Below are 27,026 nucleotides of genomic sequence, written 5' to 3'. Positions count from 1 at the left end.
TCTGAACAACAAACGGTCTGTGACAGGTCAGTAGGTTGGGGGTATGTATTGTATGTATATTGCATATTGCTTGATTTTTATATCAGTTTTACAATTTTCTCTTTACATTTACAAGCTGTATTTACATTTTCAATTTGGAAAAGGCTTCGTTGAGCATGTTTGTAGTTTTTAATAGTAAAAAATACACTTTTGTTAATATTGGACTCTGGGTGTTTTTAATATATTTTGGAGTCCAATAATGTGCTATCTAAATTATAAAGTGAAACCAAAACTAACTAGTTCAAATGTAAACAATGACACAAAGACATGAACCTTAAATTCAGACTTTTCCTTTTCCCTAAAGCTACCAGAGACCATCGAGAATTAGCAAAGTGTCTGTCTCTAACACAGTATATAGTCACAGAGAGGCCATGTTTGGCAGAAATTCAATGAAAGCGGTCATAGAGGACACATTCCAGTTATCCCCACGGCTAAATTAGCAGACACAAAAGTTGAATAAACATAGGGGGGAAAAGGATGAGAATGTGGCAGTGACCTCCAGTTTCTGGTCTGTCGCCACTTATCCAGTCTGGTGTTCCAAGACGTCCATGTGAGGATCTAGTCGGATTCTTTAATACTGTATTCTGGCATCATGGAAACACCCGTGGAGCGGAGATGTGCGTCTGCCTTCTTTTTTAACACAAATGAATTCTCTGAACTTGGCTCCGCTCCAGACAGGATTTATGGAGAGACCAACGAAAGATGACTTCATTTTCAGCTGTTAAAGATTGAACCTACTATGGGTTAAACTAGTTGAAACCAATAGTTATGTGCTTCGCTTTAAGTACATTGTTCTGTTAGCACCCAGCTGTGGTCTGGAGCTCTGCATATTTTCCTGAATTGAAAAAAATAAATAAATAAAAAGCCACGCTCACTCATTCTTTCACGCTGATCTCCTCAAATGTCTGCAGTCTCACCAAGGTCATAAAATGGTCTAGGCAAAGTGTGTGTGTGTGTGTGTGTGTAGGACACATGGGTAGTTGGTCGATGGAGACAGCCTTGGCAGTCGTCTGCCTTAGGTATTACCTCATGTCCTTTAGCCAGCTAAATGCTCCCCTGGGGAGGATTTTGTTTATGTGAATGAGAGAGAGAGAGAGACTGTTGAGTGAGGACTAGCTCGCTCTACCTCATACTGTACTCTCTGACGTCAGGGTGAGGGTTTGGTGGTTTGGTGACGCACTAATAGTGGCTAACTCTTATCCTTAAATTTAGACGACTTCATCCTAGTGGCTTCAATTCTAGTCTATCTCTTGTGAACTCTTTAGTTATGTTATATACAATATAAAGGGAGGTCTAGCGGGTCGTCCACTAACCAGAAGAACGGTCGTTCGATCCCCGACTCCTCCAGCCCGCATTCCAAAAGTGTCCTTGGGCAAGAGACTGAACCCCAAATTAGCCATGACGCCTGTACCAGCAGTGTGTGATAGAAGAAGCGCAGCAAATAGTAAGGCTGTATGAATATTTGGGTAAATGTAGCTTGTTCTCGAAAGCGCTCTGAGTGGTTTATATGACTAGAAAACGGCTAAATAAAATGCAGAAACACACATACACTGATATATTGCCAAACCATGAGTCTGAGCTCTATAATGATACTCTCTGAGGCCATGTCAGCATAGTGAGCAAACACATACTAAGCTTATACTAAGTAAAAAGAAGCGGGGTAACTGGGTTTGATCCTTTTTTTCCATCAAGAGGAGTGTGTGTGTGTGTGTGTGTGTGTGTGTGTGTGTGTGTGTGTGTGTGTGTGTGTGTGTGTGTGTGTGTGTGCATGTGCAGTCTACACAGTATATTAACACTACATGAGAAGAGATCAATCTTGTAATATTGTAGCTGAATTACTTTGCATGAACCATCTTCACCAGTTATTATACCAGGTCCTGAATGCCATTTGAATGCTCACTAAACCACAGTTATATATGTCTTTATGTACTTCAGTAACAGTCTGTGTATTGCGCAATCCCGGAAATAATGAATGCACTTACACAGTTATATCTGTTACTTTCAAATAAATGTGTCTTAGGGCGCTTACACGCCGACCTTGTTTGGCCCAAACTTTTGGATTCTTTTTTTGTTTAGTCTGAACCAAGTAACAGGTGGGAAAGGAGCTTAGGTCCATGGTCCCGATGAACACACTAAAAGTTAGTCTGATGAAATGATGTGGTCACAGTCTGGATCAAACTGAAACAATTAGACAAATTGCAGGAAGTTTAAACATCAATAAACATTAGAAGAAATTACAGACTTGCCAAGGCTCACAGAATTGCTTGCAGTCTTCGCCTCTGCGTAATATAACGTGACGAGGACGTTGTTGTTTTGCACACTCGAACATGCAGCTGATGTTGGTTATACGAGTCATAATACCACGCAAAGATACTAAAGTGACAATAAAATTAATGACATTTATTTTCTCCATTCAAACGTATGCTCCATAAATTTATAATACAAATATTTAAACAAGGTTAGCAGTTAACCTCTTGTCACCACGTCAAACAAACCACCAGGGTGAAATGCAAGATACAAAGCAGTTTGAGTTCAGGGTAAATGTGGTTTTCACTGCAAGAGTTCACTCTGCACTAAAACAAACACTGAGGCTAAAATCTCATGACTGTGCTGTACAGGCCAGATTCAAGCAAAGCATTTAGCTGTTGTTGAGGCCATTGGCACAAAGATGAAAGGCACCATGGTAACCGAGCCACCAGTCAAGGATCTAGACTGACGTCTGCCAACTTGGCCTCATGTAGGAAGCGAGTCCTCCCATTAATTCAACAGTCTAGCAAGCTTTAGAGTGTGAGGCTACACCTACACAACATTTAACACCAAATAGCTTTTCAGTTAACACCTAAACAAAGGAAAAAGGTGCCCTGTGTTTTTTTCCCCCACTCTTTTAGAAATGAGGCCGGGCCTGCTGGCCTGAAAGATGTTTCTGCCGCTTCGTTACAAACTGCAAATGACTTGAGGGGGCGACATCATTAGAGTGGAAAGAGACAGACAAGTTCTTCTGGGAAAAAATGAATTGCGTCATGCTGTCGTTGCTAAAAGCTTTGGGTAGAGGGAAATTTGTCGACAAAAGAGATCAAATCCCTAACCCTTTTTTTAAAAAAAATGATCTTACTGCCACTTTGCTTTGGTAAAGATGTAGTCATACAGTAATGACGGCAGGTTTTTTGTCTCATGTGTCTTCGGTAAAGCTGAAAACTTATCTGGTGGCAAATCCTGTCTGTATACCTGCTTGCCAGGAAAAACACTCTTAAATGTGGAATTCCCGTTAAAAAAGATCATTGGAACATTTTCTGCTAATAAGGCATGGTTTTTACAGGAGCTTAGGACGGGAACTGATCAGCAGGAGAGTTGGTTGTGAGGAGAGGAGGAAGAACTGAGAAGATGTGGGCATGTGAATTGCTTTTAAAATGCCAAAAAGGAATCCCACAATTTATCTTTACCATGTACCACCACATTTCCCAGTGCCCATTAGGGCTAATGAAGGGGGAGTTGTAAAGAATTACCCAAACATATTTTAACAATAAAACATTTGATAAATGTGTCGGGGAGATTTAAAACATCCCTCGAGAGCTTCTTATCTCAGTGAACTTCCATCATCTCTACGCATCCGACACATCTAGGGCTGTTTGATGCAAAGGGCATTAAAACTAAACCATGTGGCTGATCCCAAAAAGAAGAGAGAATCTTTAGCGGCTTACCCACACACACACACACACAAACAAATCAGACAACTCAAGGATGTTTCTGAGTGCTAGCTGCAGTTTCGCTTTCTATGTGATTCATAGCACTTAATGTGAAGCAGGTGTGAGACGGGCTGAACGGGATGGCGACGATGTCAGCCAGCGCAGGAACAGTGAATGAAACGGAGAGACAGTAGGAGGGAGGACAGGATGAGTAATCCGTGCAGATGTCTGAAACATTTTCAAACGCCAGGGCAGTTTTATAACTGAGCCACGCTGGCGCAGGGTAACGGGTTTCTGAGGCTTTTTATGTGTCCCTCAGACAAAATGTTACACACTTGACTGTACAACTGAAAAATGTACCCTCTGTTACTTGATTCAACATTAATGTAAGTGTGTGAGCAACTGTCATGTTAAAGTGATGTGACATGGGACTGTAGGAAGAGCCATACTATATGTCATGTATACAGCTGAGGTACTCACATGATCCCCGGGCTGGGGTCTCATCAGAGAGACCTGGTCATACCCGCGGCGAAACAGAGCCCAGATAGCATCCAGTTTACCCTGGGGACGGAGCAGAGGGAGAGGATTAACAGCTGACCACATCTGGACACCAAACTTCCACAACACAATCCATAACTTAATAAAATCCTATTAACACTGATTCTACTGTTCAGTGGTTCTTAGTCAAACAAATGTTAGGGCAGCTGATTGTGCAGGTTAGTTCTTTCCTCTCCGGTTGAAGTGTTTGAGTTACTTATTAGTCACTACAGATAAATTCATGACTTCTGTTAATATTTTTTTGTACAGCACTTGTGAATCTAGTACACAAACGCATGAGCCTCTAACTCCCTACAAATAAGTGTCTCTTTCCATAAATGAAGCAGTTAACAGTTTCCTTTTCTCAAATGGGCCAATCTTACAACCCTTAAATAGAAGCACCGCCCTGCTGTTGTATGCCTCCACCCACCAGTACAGCATAATTTCTTTTCCAGACACATGAGGTCACACTGTTACCTTTGACCACTGAAATCTAACCAATTAATATTTGCGGCGTATGTACTGACAGACACCCGTCATCATGCCTCCAGCCACTGGCTGTTGCCGGCGTGGAGGCATAAAAAAACTGAGCAAGAGCTTACTTTAAATACACAGGAGAGAAATGACGATCCCAGCAGTAACAGAAACAATAATTCAGAGCACATGTATTTCAATGAGACCTGCATTAGGATGATACTAAAGCTCATTTGAGACTAAATCTGCTGGAGTGAAATGATAAAGGCTGGGATTTGCTTCTTATATCAAAGGAATGAGGTGCTGTTGAGATGTTGCTTGCTCCTCAACTCATGTGAAATCTTACACTAAAATATGTCTTAAGCTGTAGAAATACACGGCTGCACAGGAACCGAGCACAGCCAAACCCACAGAGACGAGTCAGTGTATGAATCCTTTTCCTACAATGACTGTGATGTATGGATGGTGTAAAATGTCAATATGAATCACTGCAGTGCTGTCTGTGGGGCTGTGGCATATTAAAATGCAGCCCTCTAAGTTGTAAGGTCGCAGTATGTACAGATAACAGTGCTGCTACTGTATAAAAGGCCCGAGCTGCAGCACAGAGCTGTATTGTAGTGTACGATTGAAGCACAAACAGCCCTGACGCCAAGTCTAATAATGTCCGCCTGTCTGCACGATATGTTACAGTACTAGCTACGTATGCACACTGATAGCTGTTGAGTTTTGTCCTTATGCCACAAACTACACAAAGACATGAGTTGAACAGACTTTATCCCTCCCTGCTGGCTTGTGAAATCTTTGCAGCTCCACTTGCGGTGCATTTTCATGCTTCAATTTCAGCCCAAGGATTTCAGGCTCTGCAGTGGGTTGAGAAGATTTCGCCACCCTCAGTTATTTGAAACTCATGTGGGCATGGGGTCAAGAATGCAAAGTGGTCAAACTTTAAATGAGGCAGATTTTTCTCCTGAGTTCCTGAAAAGCTGGTGTTTTGTTTCAGGACTGAAGGATGCGCTTAAGTGCTCGTATCTATATATCTGTGTTCTGTATTTTTAACAACACTGTGCCACATTGTCTGCTGGTCCTGAGGGAAACTGAGGCAGTGCTTACCCGGATGGGCGTGTACCACTTCCGGTTCTGAGTGGGCTTCTTGTTGTGAGCTTTCTTGGGTTTGGGCTCGAAGGGTTCGTACTCCTGCTCCGGCATTTTCACCACAGCGTTCTTCGGCTTCTCCAGCTTAGCTCCCTCCTCGGTCGAACCCTTTCCTCCCCAACGCACCTACAGACAACAGGCAACACATGAATACACCACAGAATACAAGTAGTGAGTGTTACCTAAACTAGTCTAATTTCCATCTGCTATTTTTGAGTCGTGCATCCAAAGATCGCCTATTAGCATCATGCATGTCATTCTGTCACCTCCATCCTCTTGATCCCTCCAATTCCTCTTCCCCCATAATATGAGGCATCCACAGTGGGCCACTTCTTCTTGGGCAGACCATCTTCATCATCGGACTCCTAAATTAAAAATAAGGACATAAAACAGACTTTTTTATTTACACTTTTAATAATGGAATTAAGGGGAAACAAGTCGTGGGCTACTTGAGCCCTCGCTTTTTTAATTGAGCCTAAATTCCACTGCCCCACAGCCACGTCACTCTCTTTCCCATGAACAGTGAGAACACAAGATTTCCATCTCGGAGAAGGGCAAGGTGAAAGGAGGACTTCTGCCCCCTCGTCCATGACATTCATATGAAATCATGTATATTACTTATCAAGTAATTTTGTGGTTTTAAATCCAGTCCACACCTGCAAAAACATATTGGTGGGATAGCTAAGCTTGACTGTAATCCCTATTACATCATTTCATCCTGAGATATTTAGATTCTTTTTGTTTTGTGTCTGTCTCGTGTTAGAACAACAACATCAATGTGCCCACTTACTCACAGTGAATCCTTCAGATGATCTCCTGCTGTGTTCTCACATGGTTTTTACTAGGGTTTGACGGGAAAAACTTCTGAGAGTGTGTGTGTGTGTGTGTGTGTGTGTGTGTGTGTGTGTGTGTGTGTGTGTGTGTGTGTGTGTGTGTGTGTGTGTGTGTGTGTGTGTGTTGTGTGTGTGTGTGTGTGTGTGTGTGTTTTGACTCACAGGCTCAGGAGGAGGTGGAGGAGGAGGTCCTTTGATTACCTGTGGAAGAATAAGACACATGTTCACTTCTCTTTAACACTGGCACCTCTCATAGGAACTTTTTGTTGTGACCCCCTGCAGAGCTTATAAGCCTCTGGGCGTCCAGCCAAACCCCTTTGAAGCTCTTGATAATTTAATACTGGCGACTTCCTGCGTGTAGTTTTTTGTTTCTTACCACAGTGCAGCAGAGAGGCCAGAACCACCACATGAAGAGCATGGCCAGCAGAAGGAACAGCACCAGCAGGGTGATGAGGAGAATAGTGCCATCGAACTGGTGAGAAGATAGACATGGAGGTTGTACATTATTATAACAGCACCGAGGCTGACACAGATAGACACAGATAGACAGATTTCAACTACAAAAAAAAATGGTTTTAAACAACCTTTCATGAGTAGCAGCATGAGTGCATGAGTTGTGAGGTGTTTGCTCACATATATCCACTAACTCCACATATATCTGGATGTGGAACACATATCTCGAGAAGTAGAATTTGGTGCAATTTGGACCAAGGATATGTTCAATATTAATAAACGTTGAATAAATAGACAACCAGCGCTCTGTAGCAGCAGCGGCTGGGACTCATCAACGCAAGCGACATTCTTGACAACAGCAACAACAATTGATTATCCGGTTCGGGCTTATGCGTGCTGATTCGAGCAGAAATTTAAATAAACACGTGAACAGCTCTTGGTGCAGCAGCGGTGGTGCAGCTTCAGGGTTCTGGGGACTGGGTCCTGCAGCAGCTCTTTACTTGCTGCTGCTAAATTACTACAGGTCACTTTAACAGTTCCATAAAGAAATTTAGCTATTTAGTAGTAGTAGATATCCAGTACATGCAGCACGTGATGACAGTATAACAGTATTAATATGAAGCCTGCAGACTGAATTTCTTTCTGACATGTTTTTCTCGATGACAGTGGTTCATGTCATTTGCAGGCATCCGTCCAAACATGGTTCCCATTACAGACCACAGATGATGAGCACATGTGGTTAAACTTTAATTTATCTATCTGGTGGCAAAGACTTGAGGGGGACGGTTTATGTGAGCTCACCAGTGGGGGAACCAAAGCTTGTGAGGTAATGGTTTCGTGAAAAAATTCAGACAATTTGAGCAGTGGCCACATTTACGTTCTGCGGCGTTTGCACATACTGTATGAAGTGTGTGTTTTTTCCCCCCCCAAACGAAATGGACATGTTTTATGGGCAAACTACAAAGACTGATCCCCCTCGATGTGGCTGTTTGACAGTGTTGGGAGGGGTTGTGAAGCTTTTCTTAATCCTTGATTTATACATTGCATGTTGTTTATTGCACCAGGCCAACCCGTCTCCAGTCAGCAGCTTGTCGTGCCAGCCTCGTGTGACTTCAGCCTATATGGTTTAGTTTAGTGGCGAGAAGCGGCTAATTGCAATGGTATGTCTAATTGAGCTCTGTACATCCCGAACCACAACAGAGCAGCGTGAATTCAGAGTTTTTTCATGTATATGATGTCAGATGGACCGAGGGGGAGACAGCTTCAAAGAGCATATTGCTTTTTGGCAGGGTGGGAATCTTTCCTCGGGCCCGGCCCATATGTTCCAACATCCGTGTTTTATTTTGTTGAATTGCTTTAAATTGTCTTAAATTACATTTTGTTTCATTTGTTTTTGGCGCAGGGAAGCTCCACCCTGCTTCACGCTGATCCAGTTATATACAGTCCCACACCTGGGACCTTTACGAGTCACTGAGCCGATCTAGCAGTGATGACTGTTACAGGATATGCCTCTATTTCGCTTTTAGCTCGGCGGCATCAGAGTCATGAGCTTGTTTCTCTAACCTCGAGAGTCCTGCAACCCTGACGGTTGTTCAGATTGTCCTTTTTTTGGGTTGGATCACTTCTACAAACCCCCTGTGGTCTGGCTCCCAAGAAGGGGGAAAATAAGACAATTTAGAAAGGAAAGAAGAAAGAGGTGAATGAGGTGAGGAAACTCACTGCAGAGCTGCAGAGAGCAAAACAACAGGCTTCTAAGAACAGTAGGTTAGAGATGGAGGTTGCAGAGGGTAAAAGAAGACTGGAGACCACATCAAATAGAAGAAAGGAGATTACTAAATCTCAAGAGTAAACCCCTAATATTATCTTCTAAAAAAGCATTTGAACATAATATTACAAAGTCCAGCCCTTTCTTTGCTTGTCCCGGAATTTTTAATGCTGCTCTTCGCTGCATCTCCTTAGTGAACTTTGCATGAGTCTGGTCAGTTTTACCATGACGGAAAAAAACTATTTTTGATTACGCTTCTAAAGTGCGACAGACGCAAAAATGAAAAAAACAAACAAAAGAAAACAAATATCGTATCGTATGGCTCATACACGTAGAAGACACTGACGAAGATGTCAAGAGAGTTTGTGGTGATAAGAGCGAACATCGGTGTCTATGTGTTAAAAATAAAATCACGTCATCGTCTTATGTTGGCGCTGCGATAGGCTGGCGACCTGTCCAGGGTGTGAAGATTAAATGCCGGCAGATTGAATGCATTAATCAAAGATGGTATATAAAGCTCACACTTACACACTCTGTGGTGGTGACGTGCACATTGCTGCTGATGAAGGACAGACCGTCGTTCATGCTCACTTGGAGATAAATCACCCTGAAACAAAACGAGACACACACAGACACACACATGATTGTGTCAGTGATGGGATAACATCTCTGTAACAGATGTAACATTGTCAGTTCACACTAGGTTTGTTTAGCTCAGTTCATTTAGTCGTTTCCTCCTCTGTTAGAACATGTGAAATAATGTCACCGAACCGCCAGCAAAATGTGAGGTGGTTAAAAATTTGAAAAGCATTTGAAATAATCGGAATAAAAACCCACCAAAACATACAGGATTAATGACAGGCAGGATTTTCATGCTGAAAACAAAATTATTTTAGGCTGATGCTCATATTAACTTATTTGTCTAATCTGTGTAATAATTCCCATGTTGAAATTGGTGCGATTTGGAAACGTGATACATTCAATATTAATAAACTTTGTAAAAGACGTTGGTGGTGACAACAGCACCATCACCACAACGACAAGTGATTCTCCAGTTCAGGGTTCTGTGTATTGAGTCGAGCTTCACTGACGTTTGAATAAACAGGTATGCAGCAGTGGTGGCACAGCTTCATGGTTCCAGCAGCTGGTCTTCACGTTACTGGTGGTCACTGGTTCAGTTTCAGAAAGAAAAACTGCAACCAGCATCACCACAGGCACAGGCCAAGCAAACAGCTCATTCCAAACAGTCGGGTTTAGAACGGGCTCTGCCATAGTTTCTTCTTATGTTTCAGAAACTGGAATCTGATTATTTAAGACTCTTTGAATCTGCCAAATCTCTAACCTGACCTGAAGTGTCAGGTTAGAGATGGAAACTCTGTCCAATAAAAAAAGCTACTCAGTAAGTCTTGGGACCTTTGTTTACTTCAGTGAGTCCGGTTTCACCCCAAATGAACCAAATACCCAAGTTTTTCAATGTGGCTAAAAACACAGAGAGAAAATAGAAAAACAAATTGCAGGTGTGACTCAGTGAGCCACACTGCAGAGGTCAACGGAGGAGAGGTGCATTTGAACCAACTGGGAATGAAACGAAAAACACATGACCTGCCTTAGTGCGTTTTATGGCTGTGGCCAGGTTGTGTGTTTTTTTTTTTCGAGACATGACACCATATTAACTGCATCTAAGGAATGAAAACAATCTCTCACAGCCGCTGCAAACTTTCCTTTAGTGACACTGAGTTGCACAATGTATGACAAAATACTCTCTGGATTGGAGCCTCCTGAGGTTTTTGGAATGGCAAGAGTTTTTCTTGATGGTCTGAATCCTTTTCTCCTTCGAGTGGTGGAAAAACAATTCTGAGAATTTAGTATGACGTCCTGTTGTTGTTCGCTTCTTAAAAACATGTGGATGAAAGGAGTTCTTTCCCTCCCCCCGTCGCTCTTTTTTGGTCGAGGACCAGGTGGATGTGAATGAGGTCTGGCAGATGGAAAGCAGAGCATGTGACCGATAAACCTGTCTTTACTCTGACTCTAAGAGCTGTCTGGGTTGAAAAGAAGGAGCAAGGAGGGAGACAAGAGTTGGGTTGGTGGGTAAAATTCATTATCGATAGCACGCGCAGCTCGCTGATGATAAACAGCTGGCTACCTAAGGACTGAGACTTCAAGAGCTAAAGAATAAAAAATAAAAAGCACTAAAATCGAATAAAGCCAGTTTAGGTTAAGAAAACAGACAGTTTGTTATAAATGGAATAAATCTCCTCCAACATCCCAACATGGCCGACTGTGCGTGGTAGTGATGAGGCAAACGAAAAGTATTTCTTGATTCATTTTTGTGAGGATCTACCCTCTTTATTTTGAAGGACAAAAAGGACATACGAATAAATAAATAAAAATAAATGCATTTTGTAACGAAAAGGGCAATTTCTGTATTTCTACATATTGATTAGTTTGTTTTACTTATGTTATTTGTTGTTCTTTGTACTTTAGAACTTTTGAAATACTTTAGAACTTTTGATTTATCTTGTTGTAACTTTAGATTTTTCTTTGTGAAACTCATTTTGGAATATGCTGACTTTTTGACATTTGGTTTGGATCTTTGGTCATATTGTTGGTTTTTGTATTTTTGTATTTATATCTCTTGTTTGCATTTTGGATTTGTTACTTCCTGTTTTACTCTGAAGCTTCTAGCTGTGTCTCTCAGGGGCTGCATCCTTCGGAGGTTGCATTTGAAGACTTGGCCCACGAAGGAGTCAGTCTCTTTAGTCCCTGAATTTGCCTGCCACTAGCCTGCCTGGTTCACTTACCTGCCGACTGAGGGCCCGGTCACACATACACAAATGTATGGACCACTTGTGTACAGTTTGGCTTTTACCAATGTCCTCACACATCTGGGCACCGTAGTTTTTAGCAAACATTGCACAAGCAGTTGTAAATGTAGTATTCGTTGGGGACTAGTTTCTATGGCGGACTGACACAGCTGGTTCTGCATTGAGCGTTTATGGCAGCTTAATGTGGGAAAAAAATTACAGAGTCCATGTTGGGCAACAATGGAACAATAAACTTAATTAGAGTTAAACCGGCAACACTACAATTAATCCATTGTTGGTTTTTCTCTTTTTGATAATGGAAATATAAAACTTTACAAACCTTATAATTTTATCTTTTATAGGGTATGTCTCAGAGGAGAAAGGATCCTAGCACATGACACTAATTTGAATGTTTATATTTGTTTAAGTCCCTTTGTTAAGGAAATAGCTTTCAGTTTTGTCTTTTTCATGTTTGGTTTGAGTTACATTTTGATTAAGTGAAAGTCTTTATCTTTACTGGTACAGTTCAGTTGTTCCTCGGCTTGGTTACTCCTCCAATCACCTTGGTTTTCCACTTTGATTTGTATTGACGATTGAAGGAAGAGAAAAAGAGATGTAAGTGGTAAAAAGACCAGTGTGAATTTGAGGAGGAGGAGAAAGTAGTGGGGAGGAAATGTTTGTTGTAGAGCACAGTGTCTTGACAGCTCTTGAGGAGGGAAATGAAACAGACAGGGCAGATGGCTCAAGCATGAACTGACGCACACACACACACACTTGAAAGAGACGGTGCACACACACATATTCATCTGCCATTCATTAGTCGGAGTGGGTCACCCTGCCTTAAAAGAAAAGTCTATGTTAAAGCACTTAAATATGGGCCCTGACATAGCCTGCATTATTAACAGTGGTTGTCTTCTTCTTGTATACGACCGGCAAAACATAACATTATGTCACATCCAGATGTTTCCAGCTGGATATATTTAGGCAGTCTAATGCCCTGTCCACAAAAAGGCGGACATTTTACAAGATTAACTTTTTCCTCTTTGTTTGAGCCTCTCACACACAAATGGTGTTTTAAGTCACTAACATTGAGATTTTAACAAGCTCCTTCCAAAGTTGAGATTTTCAAACACTGGTTTCTGTATATCTGTGTGTACATGTAACTAAAGTGTTTCGGAAACAATGACATCACAGTTAACGAAGGTGGACGGAGATATTTTGTTAAACGTAGGGAAACTATTCATTTAAAATATCTTGTTTTTTATTAGTGTAGACGAGGCCTTAAACATCAAGTCTTCTTTCTTAAGCTCATATTTTGCACCAGCATGAAATAATTCTATGCCTGAACCTGATCAGGAATTGTAGCCAGTGTGACGTAGCAACAACTGAGAGAATTGACATTGACCACATAAATCTCATCTTTGCTACCAAATATAAATCATTGCTTTATCATACAAAGCCCTACTTAATTTGTCTGGGTTTCAGTGGAGCCATTGAAACACTCTCTGAAAGGATTTTCCACTCTGCTGAGAAGATAGGCTGCATGCGAACCCACATGGCCACACACTTGAAAGGCCGGGGCCCGACTGTTGCAAGGCTTTGATCAGCCAAGACTGGACATGGAGGAAGCTGAAGGAGAGCGGAGGACCGACAGGGGATGAAAGAGGGAGATAAATAAATGACAGATACAGAGAGAAAAATGTGCAGGCGGGCAGACGGGCGGGACGGGGGGGGAAGGAGTGAGGAGGGGGAACAACCAGCGAGTCGGTGAATAGAGCCACCGTGGCACCAAAAGTATAGATGGAGGCAGAGAGAAAAAAGGAGGGAGGGATGAATGTGGGATTGGAGTCAGGAGGTTAAGTGTTCATGCATGAAGTGATGGAAAGTTTAAGGCAGAAAAAAAAATATACAAAAGCAGAACTGAACTGACTTAACGGGAGGTTTAAGAGAAGCCGAGGCACACAATGTACCGTACGCTCGGTTTCACTGCCTCTCTTCCACGGTATCGATTAAAGCTTCAGCGTCCGAGTCGTCAGTCCAGCTTGTTTAACTCTTTCACCCCTGCAGTTAAAATGCAATCCTTCCTTCTCACACCACAGCAACTATTAACTGTATATGTGATTTATTACATCTGTGGCAGAATAAAATGAAGGAATTTGCATTGTTAATATTACAGGAACCCTTAAAAGGTCAAGAAAGTGTGCAATGAAAGGCCGGTGCTCTCCGCCCCTCTGTCTCTCGTTGTGTTTAAAGTCTTTAACCACCGTCAGCTGAACTATATATTCTGTGGTCTGCTGTACTTTTAGTCCCGTAAAGACTTTAGGTCAGAGAGGTTTAGCGGATTGTTTATGTTGGAACCTGGTTGGGCTCTAAAAGGAGAGTACGTCAGCCGATGAGTGGCAATGTGTGGTGAACGTTCGAGTAGACGAACCTCAGTGGTTCTCACAACCACTCTTCTTCATCCTTTTCTTCAGTGAGCGATAAAACATAGTTGTGATTATGAAAAAAATACATGTTTGCATATCGTCAATAGAACTGATGTTGAACCAACAAACACAATCCCTTTTTTTCTAATTTATCTCAGTCTGAAGCCAACAGTATTACAACTGAGGTCCAAACTGGTGTGTTCTCAAAAACAAACAATGAAGCACAACAATGAGTTTTTCATTAGAACTAAAGGGGAACTCGGAGGGTACATACATCCACCAAGGCCGATTGGCCACTTTATCCCCATATTGCATATTGAGATCAGATACAAATACCATGTACACAGAAATGTTCTGCAAACATAGACTATTAGTTACCGCATAGAGAGTGAATAAAGATCACCCCCTTAAAAATCTCTGTCTTGATTCACGGATCTCAATATGTGCAAAAAAATTCACTTTATCTGTCCACCAAGTCACATCCTGTAGTTTTTGCGTAATCCTGCTAACTAACAAACACACAGACCTAGATTAAAACATCATTGGGAGAAGTAACAAAAATGTTCATACTGTTGACAAAGCAAGGATTAAAGTTTTTTGTCAGCGTGACTCAGGTTATTTTGTATGAAGGCACAGGGATTGTTTACTTGTATTTTTGTATCTATGCTGTTTATGTCAGTTTCAGATGTAACCGTCACTTCCCTACATATGTCACTGCCCACAACATGAACGCAGAGTTTGGACAGAAGGCTCTGCCCATTTCCGTTTACATATCAAAGGTGACCATATTTGAGCCTTAATGCTCCTGTGGTTGCTTAGTCAGTTGCTTATTTACCCATCCAGCAGACAGCAGGATTCATTTGTAATCTCTCTCCAACCACCAAGTCCAATACAGACTTATATTTTTAGCTCTGTTTTGGTTTCCACCTTACTCCTCAGGGAGATACAGCTCGCTGCTGCTGGGTACTTTTAACACCGTGTGTTAAAACACTGCTGTGAGCAGTTCATAGAGCTGTGGAGAACTGTTGGTTGAAAATTCTCTGTGGGTTTTCTCACAGTAAGCAAGTGCAATTTTATCAGCTGAGTCATATTAGACTTGTATGTTTCTGTTTGCTTAGTTTGCAGGAAAGCTACTGTTGTTTCCACTGCTCAGTTCTAATTCAGGACAGAAGCAGGACAAATGCGTGAGGGGTTTACCGCTACATGTGCCGGTGCTCCTACAGAGCCCACTATATTTTGCTGACCTGTGCTGGGATGTAGAAAAGAGGAATGCAGCCATGGACAGGGATCATAAAAAGAGTTAATGTATGGCAGGCTCCTTACGGTCTGTACATACAGACACGTGTATACATACATGTGTTTCTCTGTATTTGAGGCAAAGAACGTGATCTGAGATGCATGTGGATGCAGTGTGAAATATAAGGTCAAAAAAAAGAGGCACTTACTTTCCAACTTCATCGATGACAGGAGCTGGACACAGTAAGAATGTGTCTTCTACTGTAGCCGGCTTTTCATCTGGGAGGCAAAGACAGCGTTTTGATAGATGTACTGAATAATAACTGTAAACTACAGACACTATATAAACAGGCAATAGCTAGAGATTGATAAATATAGACTTTAGACAGGGACCAAAAGCTGATATTTTGTATAAATGCTGTGTGTGCATTTACATGTGAGGGTTTTCCTGCCATACAATGTCTTTTACGAGTCTCACTGCAAATGTGTTATGTTTTCTCCAGAGGTTATTTAGTTGTCCCATACGTTTACATGAGGAACACACAAGTTAATAAAAGATGAGAAAGTGGCTGTACTCACTGACTGTGATGGTATCATTGATTTTGAAGCTGCAGAGCACCTGGTCGATGTTTCTGGCGTGAAGAAACCCGTTTCCTCTCACCACCACTTGGAAAGTCTCTGGTTACACAACACACATTAACAATATTACATTTCAAACACTTGGGGGTCATTTGAAACTGTATGCGTTGTACATGGAGTTTATTTTCATCTCACACCCAGCAGGCCTGTCTTAAACTCCAGACAGTTTCTTACAATGATTCAAGTTAGTTGGCTTGAATAGTGTCTCCAAAATAAAACTGAGAATATGGGGCCTCAGTCATCTAATCCAAGCACTGTAGTGTGGATCATTAGGAGGGAAAACATAACGTACTATCAATAGAAAATGACAATACAGTAAGAGAAAACTTTATAATAACTTTATTTACTAATTTACAACTCTTTGATGACTTGGTTATGTTTTCACCCCGTCTGTTTGTTTGTTGGTTGGTTGGTTGATTTGTTTGTTTGTACGCAAACACTACAAAATGGATTAAGACAAAACTTGGAGGAAGGATAAGGAATGGGTCAGGGAACAACCCATTCAATTTTGGTGCAGATCCAGATTAGGGGGGGGATCCAGAATATTTCCCCCCATTTTCTTTAATGTTGTGAGATAGGGCTTTTTATTTTAACATTTTGGGGGAATTTCTGAAGAAAGAATGCAGAGATCTTGATGAAATAAATCTGGCATGTGTAGGGTTATAATATCGGTGAACAGGTGTTGGGTGTACCACAGCGAAATACTCTGATTTATATGTTTATAAACCTGCAGGACTGAACTAAAGACTACAGCACCTGATGTAACAGCAGGCGAGTGAATACTGTTGAAATTTAATTGAAATACTTTCCCCTTTAAATGGTAAAAGTAATTCACTGCTTAATAAAATGCAAAAGCAGATGTGAAAAACAGTAAAAATCCTTCTGCTTATGCCAAAAATGTTTAATCAACTTTTATCTGTTCATTTGTGCCTTTTAATGTTGCTTTGTTAAGTCATAATCTTTCTGTTGGCCTGACAATGAAGGATGTTGTCTAGTTTATAATTCAACTGCAGCCAGTCTAACCACTGCTACTCTCAAACATTCTTTTAATGACACAGTCTGACATTATTCCCACTGCAGGACTCTGTCCCAGTGGGTTTCCTGTGGGTGACCTGGTTGTACATACATGGTCACTTTTCAGTCTGGAATTGTCATTTACTTAAGTGAGGGCAGGAGTGATGAGGTGACCATTAACACAATGACGAGGCTTGGAGAAACGATGAATAAGACACTGACATGTTAACAGCATTTTCTTATTAACCGGAGTGAGGTCATACTTGGAAAAATCCATGATTTTGAATTAAGACATTAGGGGGAATTCTGCCCTTAGTTACATTATGCGGACAAGTATACGTCTTAATCACTTTATAACATCCAGTTGGAGTTTTTAAAGCCTTTTGCAACATTGAAATGTAAAACAGTTACCAACTGCTTGACCACGTATGCCCTGGGATGAGTGGAAACAAGTAGTGGGACATAATTTTGACATCGGTCATAATCATAACATGTAAACGCAAATATGACAGGAAATCTATTAGCAACACATGTAAACATCATAATCGAAATTAGTTGGAACATGTAAATCGTGTCCATGTAAACACTGTGTCAGAGCCAATTGGCTATCATCTGACAACAAAGGGACCCAGCTCAGCTTTTGTATGTGTGGGCTTGAGAGTGTGTGTTTCTATCTTCTCACCTCCTGCACACACACTGGACGGCTCAGCTGCCAGAATTTCGATACAGGATTTCTTGATGATCTGCAGCAAAGAATTTGAGTTGAAGAAGAGTCAACCAAAAACACGTAGTATTTTATTGATAAAATAGTGTGTTTTTCTGCTCCAAGATCTTTCTTGGCTCCAACAACCCTAGCCAGCTGTTGCTGGAAAAGCAAATCTTCGCCAAACGGTCTGATGCACTAAAGCTGTTGTAATGTTAAGATTGAAAACATGCATCATCAGCACAGTAAAAGATAAATAAACTGGTTGTTGAGCAGCACCACTGGATATAACTTCCTACATATATCCCAGTGAGAAATTAATGTTTATGTACAGATATTTAAGTCAGATATTTAATATCCACATAGAAAGTAAAAATGATCCTTACTGACGTAGAGCACATACAAGCTAAACATTTAGACCCGATGCAACATATGCGTGTATATACCTTTAAGACCGCATGCGACTATACATCTATAGTGTAGAGCCAGATGAGGCATTTGCAAGTTTAATAATGTCATAGTTTTCAAGACATATGATCGATGAAATACATTGTGATTTTCCTAAATACTCTAAACAAATTTGCGTTTCGGGCTATGGCTGATGATCTTAGCAAGGGGAGCAACATTTGCTATTGACCTACTGCCCAAGGCTCAGTCGGTAAGAGACATGAGGCAGAAGAAGAGGGAATATCAGAAAGTTTGCAGGCTAAATTGTTTTATTTAAAACTGTTCACTAAGTTTAGGGAAAATGCAATGATTACAATAAAAGCCAAATGTTTTTCATTTCATGTCTAGATCAACTTCAAAAGGCTGAGGATAAAAAATGTTGTAACCTTTGACACTCCTGCCAGCTCTTCAGAAAACGCTCTGGTTTTGGCTGGTTGTTTTCAAACAACGCTTAGGTTTAAGAGTGCATTTTTATTCAGTGCCTTAGGTCTTAATGGGTTAAATACATGAATGTGGTCATCTGCAAGGCTGCCTGGGTTGTGCACAGAGAAGTGTTAATTTACCGAATCAATGACTCCCCGGAGGGAATGGAAGCCACCCAGGACAGGAAACACATGCTCGATGGTGTCTGCAATGGTGGCCAGCTTCACGGAGAGAATGAAAACAGAGGTGTGGATGGAGGGAAAGAAGGGGAGAAGAATACAGTAATTAAAAAAGAATAAATAAATCAATCAATTACCTGGGAATGAGGAAAATTATGGAAAATGAAATGTCTCCACCATTGTCAGGAATGTTGGTCTGAAACTATGATAAATGAATAACCTCCCCAATATTCTGGCTGCTATAAGATATTTTCACAACAAGCCCAAATTGGCCTTAAACGTACAGGTGGAGGAACTGTGCTATGTTACATTAATAATCACACGACATTCACAATCAGGTAATGAGGGGCTTGAACTCCACTTGAGGGAGCTAGTTGAAGCCAACTGTGTCTGATTACTGAAGGTCAACCAGAACAATCCCGCAGCTCTCAGATATCATGGAAATACCTGGATCATCATCTGCATCATGTTGAAGCTAACGACACACACATCTCTATGTCAATTATTGTGTGTTGGCGTCTGCAGCAGAACTGAGCACAGAGGTACACAAAAAAACACCCAGATTTCTTTTCAGGAAATTTTAAATTATGGGTTGGCCAAATTGCACTGGGGCCACCACACTACAGCTCACTTGCATTTTGGATATTTCCACAGCCCTGGAAACACATCATTCAGTACATGCACAGTGAATTGTAGCTGGCATGTAGATAATTACAATGAAGCTATAATAAAATACAGATTTGTTGTGTTTGGAATGGGTATTACCTGTGTCTCATTGAAGTCTTTGACACCAACGCAGTACACGATAGCTCCAAGAGACCTGGCTCTCTCTCCCTGTTTTTAGAAAAAGGAATACATTTAATATTTTTTCAGAAAACTGATATTCAAGTGATGGGAGTGTCCCTGCATCCAAAAAGGCACAGTAAATAAGTTAACTTCAAAGACAAATGTTCAACATTTTTAGGGTTAGGGGTCCCCATATTTGTTACATTATATATCAAACTGCAGCAGTTAGTTGAATCAGCCTCCGTATGAAGTTGTTACCTCTTGCTGTGCATCGCTGAGCTGATGCTCCTGCAGCTCACCATCTGTCAGTGCAATAATCACACTGGCCGTGCCTGCAAAAGACAAATAAGAGCCGTGTTGCAATTTCAGCAAAATGAAGTTTTGCCTAAAGTGAGAATTCATAAAAATGTGTGGTTTGATGCTCACCAAAGTTCTCATGGTAAATCTGCTCATTTGCCTTTAAACAGGAAGATGTTTTCATGTTCAGATTGACAGGAGATACAGAGACGTCATGTTAAAAGAAGTAATTCAATTGAATTTTGCTTTTAGCTAAACAAATATAAAAACATAAAAAAGGCTGACCCTCTGCAATCCAAGATGCATGAATGTGTCTCCACCTGGAATCTCCCTTTTCAGAGCATTCAGCCCCTTTTTGATTTCCACTCTGCAGAGGAGACAGCAGAGCAGATTTGTGATGAAGATACATTTAATCTGCAGTTTTGTCCTATTTGTCAGATTCTGAGGTACTTGTACTTGTATCTTCCTACTTTTACAGAACTTTATACTTCCACTTCAGATAAATATGTGTACTTGATGTTGTTTTGCATAAAGAAAACGTGATAAAAGAGATTTAATGTCAGTTTAAAAAGAGATGTTGTTTCATCATGCGAGAATAACATATTTTAGAGCATAGATTTGTAAGTTAAAGTGAATTCATTATATCAACAGCCTGTATGAGCCATAACTTCATTTACCTGTTTTCTGTTAGTTTCATGATGGTAGAAGCTCTGGAGGAGAAAGTTATGAAGGACATCCTCAGCATTGGACTAGAAAAGAAAAAAAGGGGTGGAACAAGGAAAATGTCAGCACATCCAGTATTCAGCAGCTCACAATTTTTCCAGGAGAGCATATAACACAAATATCTCAACAGATTTACTGGTTACAGATCAGATGTACCAAAGAATGATAGTAACTGCTAAAGGCAAAACTCAACAGCATTTGCTTGCTGGCTGGTGATGAGCCACCTTGCACAACATGGAGTACTCATAAAACAAACATTTCTACACCGTCTGATGTTCATTATTTCAATAACATCAAAACTTAGCTGAAGGAAGATGAAAGCGGTATATTGTTTTCCCCATAAAATAACTGGCAAATATTATCTAAGTGATTATTTAGATGTTTTGAAGCTCAACCCCACACTCTTACACACAAAGTGACACCATGAATGGTACCAGCGTGTGGGATTTTGCACCCTGTTCGTGACCATGACTCAGTTGTTGACACTCAAACTATGCCAGAATCCTCAGATGTGAAAATGTTTCATATTTTGGTATTTTTGTTGAAAACTGTATTTAGAAAGAGATTAAACACATGTAAACACACACAACTATCTGATGTGTAAAGTGATGTTTCTGAGACAAATTAAGTTATTGCAGGTTTGCGATGTTTAAAACTTTCTCATGTTTGTTTCAAACTGAAACTTTGAAGAGAGTTGATTATTTGTGTTGGTTGAACCAAAAGGCTCCAAGTATGGCCATGGCAATACGGACGCAAAACAAAACCACCAATGAGATGAAGGACAGATGCGGCCATTTGTTGAAATATTGCATTTTATTCTGCCTTCGTACCCAAAGGCAGAATACGTTTTAATGGATTTAATAGAGCTGATTTGCTCAAATATGAAAATAAGATAAGGCCTCGTCCAGCTACAGTGTTGCAGCAGTTTTGTTAGCCTTGTCCATTTGAAAGCATCCATCCCATTGCACAGCATTTATAACACCTTGTCTATCCATCCGTGCATTATCTATGCATCTTATCATTTATGGGCCACGGGGGAGTGGGCTGGAGCCAATCCCTGGTGACATTGGGTGAGAGGAGGGGTACATCCTGGACAGGTCGGCAGCATATTGCACAGCCAAAATATAGAGATTAACAACTTTTTACACTCACATTAAGACACCTTGAGAGTCTCCAATTAACCTAATCCCCACATGCAGACAGACCACGGCCGAACCGAAATTCGAACGAAGAACCTTCTTGCTGTGAGGTGACTGTACTACATGAATCAATCTAAAGAAACTGTAAAACCAAGGTCATATACTACAGAGAGACCCCAGCCTGTAGTCACTGCTGTTAACCCCAGACATCAGTGAGGCTATACTGCAGAGACAGAGTGAAGCGGCTCCATAGATACTAAATGACCTAGCATATGGCCAGTTGTAGCTGAAGGGACAGATTTTATTTTACTTCACCAGAGTGACTGGTTTGTAAACTCTGGGTTTCTCTTCAGACATCTACATCTCAGGGCTCCAGGAAGTCGAGTTGAGGCAATAAGAGGCTGTTTCATTTCATTAGATGAGCAATCCAGTTGTGAATCCTTTCCCATGTTACACTGCAGACAATCCTCCTATGCACTCACAATACATGTTTTAAATCCTCTTACCTTTTGAATTTCTCAGCTAAATTCTCCACAAAGTAGTAGATTTCATCCCAGTGATTCTTCACACTGCCAGACCTAAGAAAAGGACACGGGGAAATCATTAAAATACATTAACAGCTGTCGAAGAAAGAATGTCTGAAGTAAATCATCTCTGAAACAACTTCAAACGAGTTGTTTAAAACAGTTGTGAAATGCACATGTAAGTTTTATTCAAAGCACATGAGAGGAAGAGGAGGAGGAAGAAATATCCCAGAGGTGCTCAGTGCTTTTAATGATATCGTTTGCATAACAGCAGGTAACCTCGATTTATGGTCCTTATTAGCTGGAACACTTGGATAACATGACAGCAGTTGTAAAATATATTTTATGCATTTTTGTGAGTTACAAACGATTTATTTGTTCGGCAAGAACTCAAACAAAATACCAAGACTTTATTGAATTATATGGAAAAGCATTCTAATCAGAAAAATACTGTTTATCTGTTGAAGGGATATTAAAGTTACATTTTATCAAGAAAATGGACCTTCCTGTTTATCACAAACACAACTTGGGGGGATAACTGGAGACAGTTTGTCTGCACTACACAAAAGGGGTCTGTAATGTGCTGGTGAGATAAAAGAGGCTGGTAGCACGGTGTGGTGTGTAATTTAGCACCCCCCCTGGATCCAGAATGAATCCCTGAAGGAGGAAACAGACCCCAGTCTCCCCAGGGGAACCTCCATAAAACTGGAGTAGTACAGAAAAACAACTCCCTATGGAGCTAGCCTTATTTCCTCTGGGCAGGGCATGTGTGTGTGTGTGTGTGTGTAGCAATTTTATTAAGCGTGATCATTAAGGTAGAGGGCTTTCATGATATGACCAGTCAGCAGGTCACTCCATTAGCTAATGAGTGACCCAGAGAGATGACACATGGGAAATGAGCTAACTCACTGTGGTAAAACTAGAGGCCTGTTCAGAGGTCGAAGCTGACATAGAATAAAGAACGAGGCTGACTAAATGTTATTCTAGGGGCTGACTAACGGATGTAATTGCATTAGACGCGCTCTAACTGGCAAACATGGATGTGTTGCTGTTTCCTTGTGTGGGGCAGATGGTCAACACCATTCTTTTATCCAAAGGGATTGAGAAATTGGATTTATTGATCAACTTCAATTTAGTATAATTCAGTCCACTGAGTCTTTGTTTCTGCACAAACCCAATGTGATGAGGGCCTTTACCTTCATTGTGACTGCAAGACGGAAGCAGTTTAATTAGTAATATTCAAAAGTGAATAATAACCTTCGCCAATCATGGATCTTGATGGAAAAGCTTGGGCCTTGGTAGACATTTGTGCTCTCCTGAGTGACATTCTTGTTTTAAATGTTAACATTTTACTTAAAATAACTACAAATGACTTCAACTATAGATGTCACAAGGCAAATAATGTATTTTCAGTAATACACACATTTGGTCATGCTTGTGTTCTAGAAAAATAAATGGCAACCATGTGACTCTGTTATCCTAGCTTACCTTGAAGTAAGTTCCTCAATTCCCAGCAAACTAAAAAAATCAGTCTGAGAATTTCCGTCTAGACAAAATAAACAGAGGGAACCATTTCTCAAATGTGAGCTTCCCATACCTTGAGCTAAGATGATAAGAAAAAAAATTGTTCATTTGATGAGATTACAACCAACCTAGCAATCTATATTTTCAGCACAATTTATTTAGATTATTTGAATATTTTGAAGGTACAGGAACCCACTGAGATTGACTCTGCAAGCTGGTAAACAGCACCAGTTACAGTACATGGCCAAAACATGAAATCAAAACGAATTGCAACGAATGGAATTGATCTACTATTCAGTGTCAAATACCCTGTGGGGCTTTTGTGTTATTGCTCAGGCAGTGGAGGGGGGGGGGGTCATTTTATGGTCACACTGGGATGGGGTTTAGACAAAGCCAAGGAATATGAGGGACTTTCCCATCTTAGTCATTCAAGGCTTTTGATCCTGCCAAACTGAACTCTGGCTCTGTATTAAATGTTGTGTTTGGTAGACTGAATGGACTTTGTTTTGTATCCTTGCAGACCCAGTTTTTAAAAAGACAACAAGACCGCTTATATTATCTTTAAGACATCAATATATTAGTTCAGGATTTCTTTTGCAGACGATGAGATGTCTGACTTTTTCGGGAAAGATCTGCATAAATGAGCAACAGTTGCTGACTGGGTGAGGTTAAAAAAAGTATCAGCACCTTGTCAAACTTCAGCAAAAGAAAATCCAAAGAAAGCAAACACATTGATTGCACAAGCTGAAGGCGAGCTGGTACAAAGGAAGTAGGCATGTTGTAGAAATAATTAGACCATTGCACCAAAACTGCCACAGCTTGAGGATCAGATTTGGGTTCCCATGGGCCACCCATGCTGGAATATCCACCCCAATTACAGCAAAGCATCCACAATAACATATACATGTTATATAAGCTTCAATTGTTCATCTACCTTGGAGGGATACAAATGTTGGTCAACTTAACGTCTTACGCCTGATTTTTTTCCTGAGTTACAGTTATTCTGATGACACGACTTGTTCCCCCACATCAAGGCTTTCACATTCCTGTGAGGCTGACGGAGCACATTAAAAGGACAAGACCTTACAAGCTAAACAAAAAAAACCTCCCAAAATAAAAAATAAAAGCTTGAGGTGAAGGGTTGGAGGGGAGTTTAGCTTTGAATGTGCGGCATCAACAGAAATGGTCACACGAGGATTGCACAGGCAGACACAGAGAAACAGCCTCTGACCTGAAGGAATCGCAGGAGCCAGTTTCTCGTGTAGATTGTTCCAATACAGCAACAGCGGAGGGGGGGGGGGAAGAACATTACGTCTGGTAAAACTTAACTGCGGCGAACAGTCATGTAGAGGTGTGGGGATCATTTTTGACTATTTATTTAACATCGGGGTGAATCTGAGGACTCCCACCTTTGGTTTTCAGCTGCTTATCTTTGTTTCGGAACCACCACAGCTCTTGTTTGCCTTGGAAAACTTAGGGTTGTCTGAGGTGGGTCCAGTCGTGGGACCGAGACCTAGCTTGCAGTTTCACTCACCTGTTCAAACACTACTGGGAGAGGAAGTGGGTCATTTTATTCTATGATTCTTGATGAAACTATTTTATGCGTTTGCCCTTTTTTCCCTCCTCAATCGTTTGATCTAATTTTATTACACTGAGCTGAGCTCTGATGTCTGAGCTCTGGACACAGAGAGTAAAGGTTGTGAGAGGTGAAGGTTGTTATGAGGTGCAGGTGAAGTGATTGCACCCGACAGCAGTTCAAATTTATGTCATTGCGACTTGTCGAAGCCGGGGCGACAGTGTTTTCTCAATTGACAGACTCTCAGAGCAAGATGTAAAGCATGTGTCTGGCTCTCTGCCATTCGGGCGCTAGGAGAAACAAAAGAGAAGAAAAGGAGGGACGGAGCAAGGGAAAGACAAAGTGCCTTATCGTTGAGATGACAGTAAATGCAGCCGAGTAGGAGTGAGATAATGTGAAAAATCTGTTGGCTTTATATTCTGTTCTGTTTGCCAGAGGAAACACGGCAATGATTGGACGAAAAATTGTCCAAGTGTCTCCTTGACCTGCTTCAGTCTGCTTCAGCCAAGACAACTGGCAAACAGGTCAAAACATCCTCCCTGACACACCAGCACCAGCTGACACCCAAAACAAGGAGCACACTACTGCTGAATCACTCTGCGGTTATTTTGCTTTTTTAAACTGGGTCCATGGCATTGATCAGCTTAACTGTTAATGTGCCAGTGATAACAGCTGCTTGCTAGACTTTGCCAAATTTTATGTTTAAAACATTATAAGCCATTTAAAATCAAAGCAAAAAGAAAAGGACCAAACCAAAGACAGGAAACTAGAAGTTTGCTCTGAGGATACTCAGCAGTGTTTCCTATTGTTTTCCTATAATTATCTAGTGGCAGCCCGCCATCTTCTAATTTCATCATGATCCAAAACATTTTTTTGCACTTCTCATAATAACATGAGAGATCTCTAATATGAATTAATGTCCAACACAGTTTTCCCTCCCTGGGAACAATATTCTAAATTGTGAAACCCTGAGTTGGGGAGATGCTAGAATCAATACTTATGAAGCATCATGGAATGTATTTTTCAGCTCAAATGTCTCCAGGCTTCTGTCTCCATGATCAGAAGCACTAAGCTTACAGATAAACACTGTATTTCATAACTTAAAAGCTGTGGTGTCTTTGTGACCTTGGTGGTTTAACGTCCCCAGGTAAAGTCATGCTGGGGATCTTTGTTATGTTTCATCCCTAAACTCTCTCCCCCACGTTTCCTGTTACCACGCTAATGTTGACTCACAAATAAAGGCACAAAAAATCCCCCCAATAAATACCAAAAGAACTTGACATTGACTGAGTAGAGGTTGTGAGGCCTTTCTGAAATGAGCTGCAGAACTATATACTGTCTCTACCAGCACCTGTAAATTAGTTTAGAGATACGTCGTCCTGTTTATGATGTGTCGTAATTTCCTCTGCTGATGCTCAGCTCAGATCTACTGTTTCCAAAAAGCTGTGGGCATGAAGAGATGTATTTTGGATCATTACTGCATTTTAAACAGACTGTGTAAAGAGGAGAGAGGAATTCACTTGGTTCCCTCACATGGGACAAAGACCTAAAGAATGAAAACATTCCCAGTCATTTGTGATAATGTGTTTTTTTTGCTGACTGGGTCAGACTGCAGAAAAAAGAGTCAGCTGGAGAGTGCATGAAAGAGAG

General features: G+C 41.0%; 1 protein-coding gene across 1 annotated transcript in view; it reads right to left on the bottom strand.

Moving 5' to 3' along the window:
* Window positions 1-27,026, bottom strand: part of antxr1c (ANTXR cell adhesion molecule 1c) — a 38,046-nt gene that overhangs the window by 3,514 nt on the left and 7,506 nt on the right. The window contains exons 2-17 of the mRNA XM_035145756.2: window positions 22,259-22,330; window positions 20,568-20,639; window positions 20,176-20,257; window positions 20,020-20,050; window positions 19,852-19,925; window positions 19,573-19,641; window positions 18,769-18,849; window positions 17,738-17,798; window positions 15,982-16,080; window positions 15,612-15,681; window positions 9,465-9,543; window positions 7,095-7,190; window positions 6,881-6,919; window positions 6,152-6,250; window positions 5,844-6,011; window positions 4,203-4,283 (exon numbers count right to left, since the gene is read on the bottom strand). Of these exons, the coding sequence (XP_035001647.1) occupies window positions 4,203-4,283; window positions 5,844-6,011; window positions 6,152-6,250; window positions 6,881-6,919; window positions 7,095-7,190; window positions 9,465-9,543; window positions 15,612-15,681; window positions 15,982-16,080; window positions 17,738-17,798; window positions 18,769-18,849; window positions 19,573-19,641; window positions 19,852-19,925; window positions 20,020-20,050; window positions 20,176-20,257; window positions 20,568-20,639; window positions 22,259-22,330 (1,273 nt within the window). The remainder of the gene's footprint in view (window positions 1-4,202; window positions 4,284-5,843; window positions 6,012-6,151; window positions 6,251-6,880; window positions 6,920-7,094; window positions 7,191-9,464; window positions 9,544-15,611; window positions 15,682-15,981; window positions 16,081-17,737; window positions 17,799-18,768; window positions 18,850-19,572; window positions 19,642-19,851; window positions 19,926-20,019; window positions 20,051-20,175; window positions 20,258-20,567; window positions 20,640-22,258; window positions 22,331-27,026) is intronic.

This window comes from Hippoglossus stenolepis, chromosome 21 (genome assembly GCF_022539355.2).
Source record: "Hippoglossus stenolepis isolate QCI-W04-F060 chromosome 21, HSTE1.2, whole genome shotgun sequence".
Taxonomy (NCBI): Eukaryota; Metazoa; Chordata; class Actinopteri; order Pleuronectiformes; family Pleuronectidae; genus Hippoglossus; species Hippoglossus stenolepis.
This window is presented reverse-complemented; position numbering and strand designations above follow the sequence as displayed.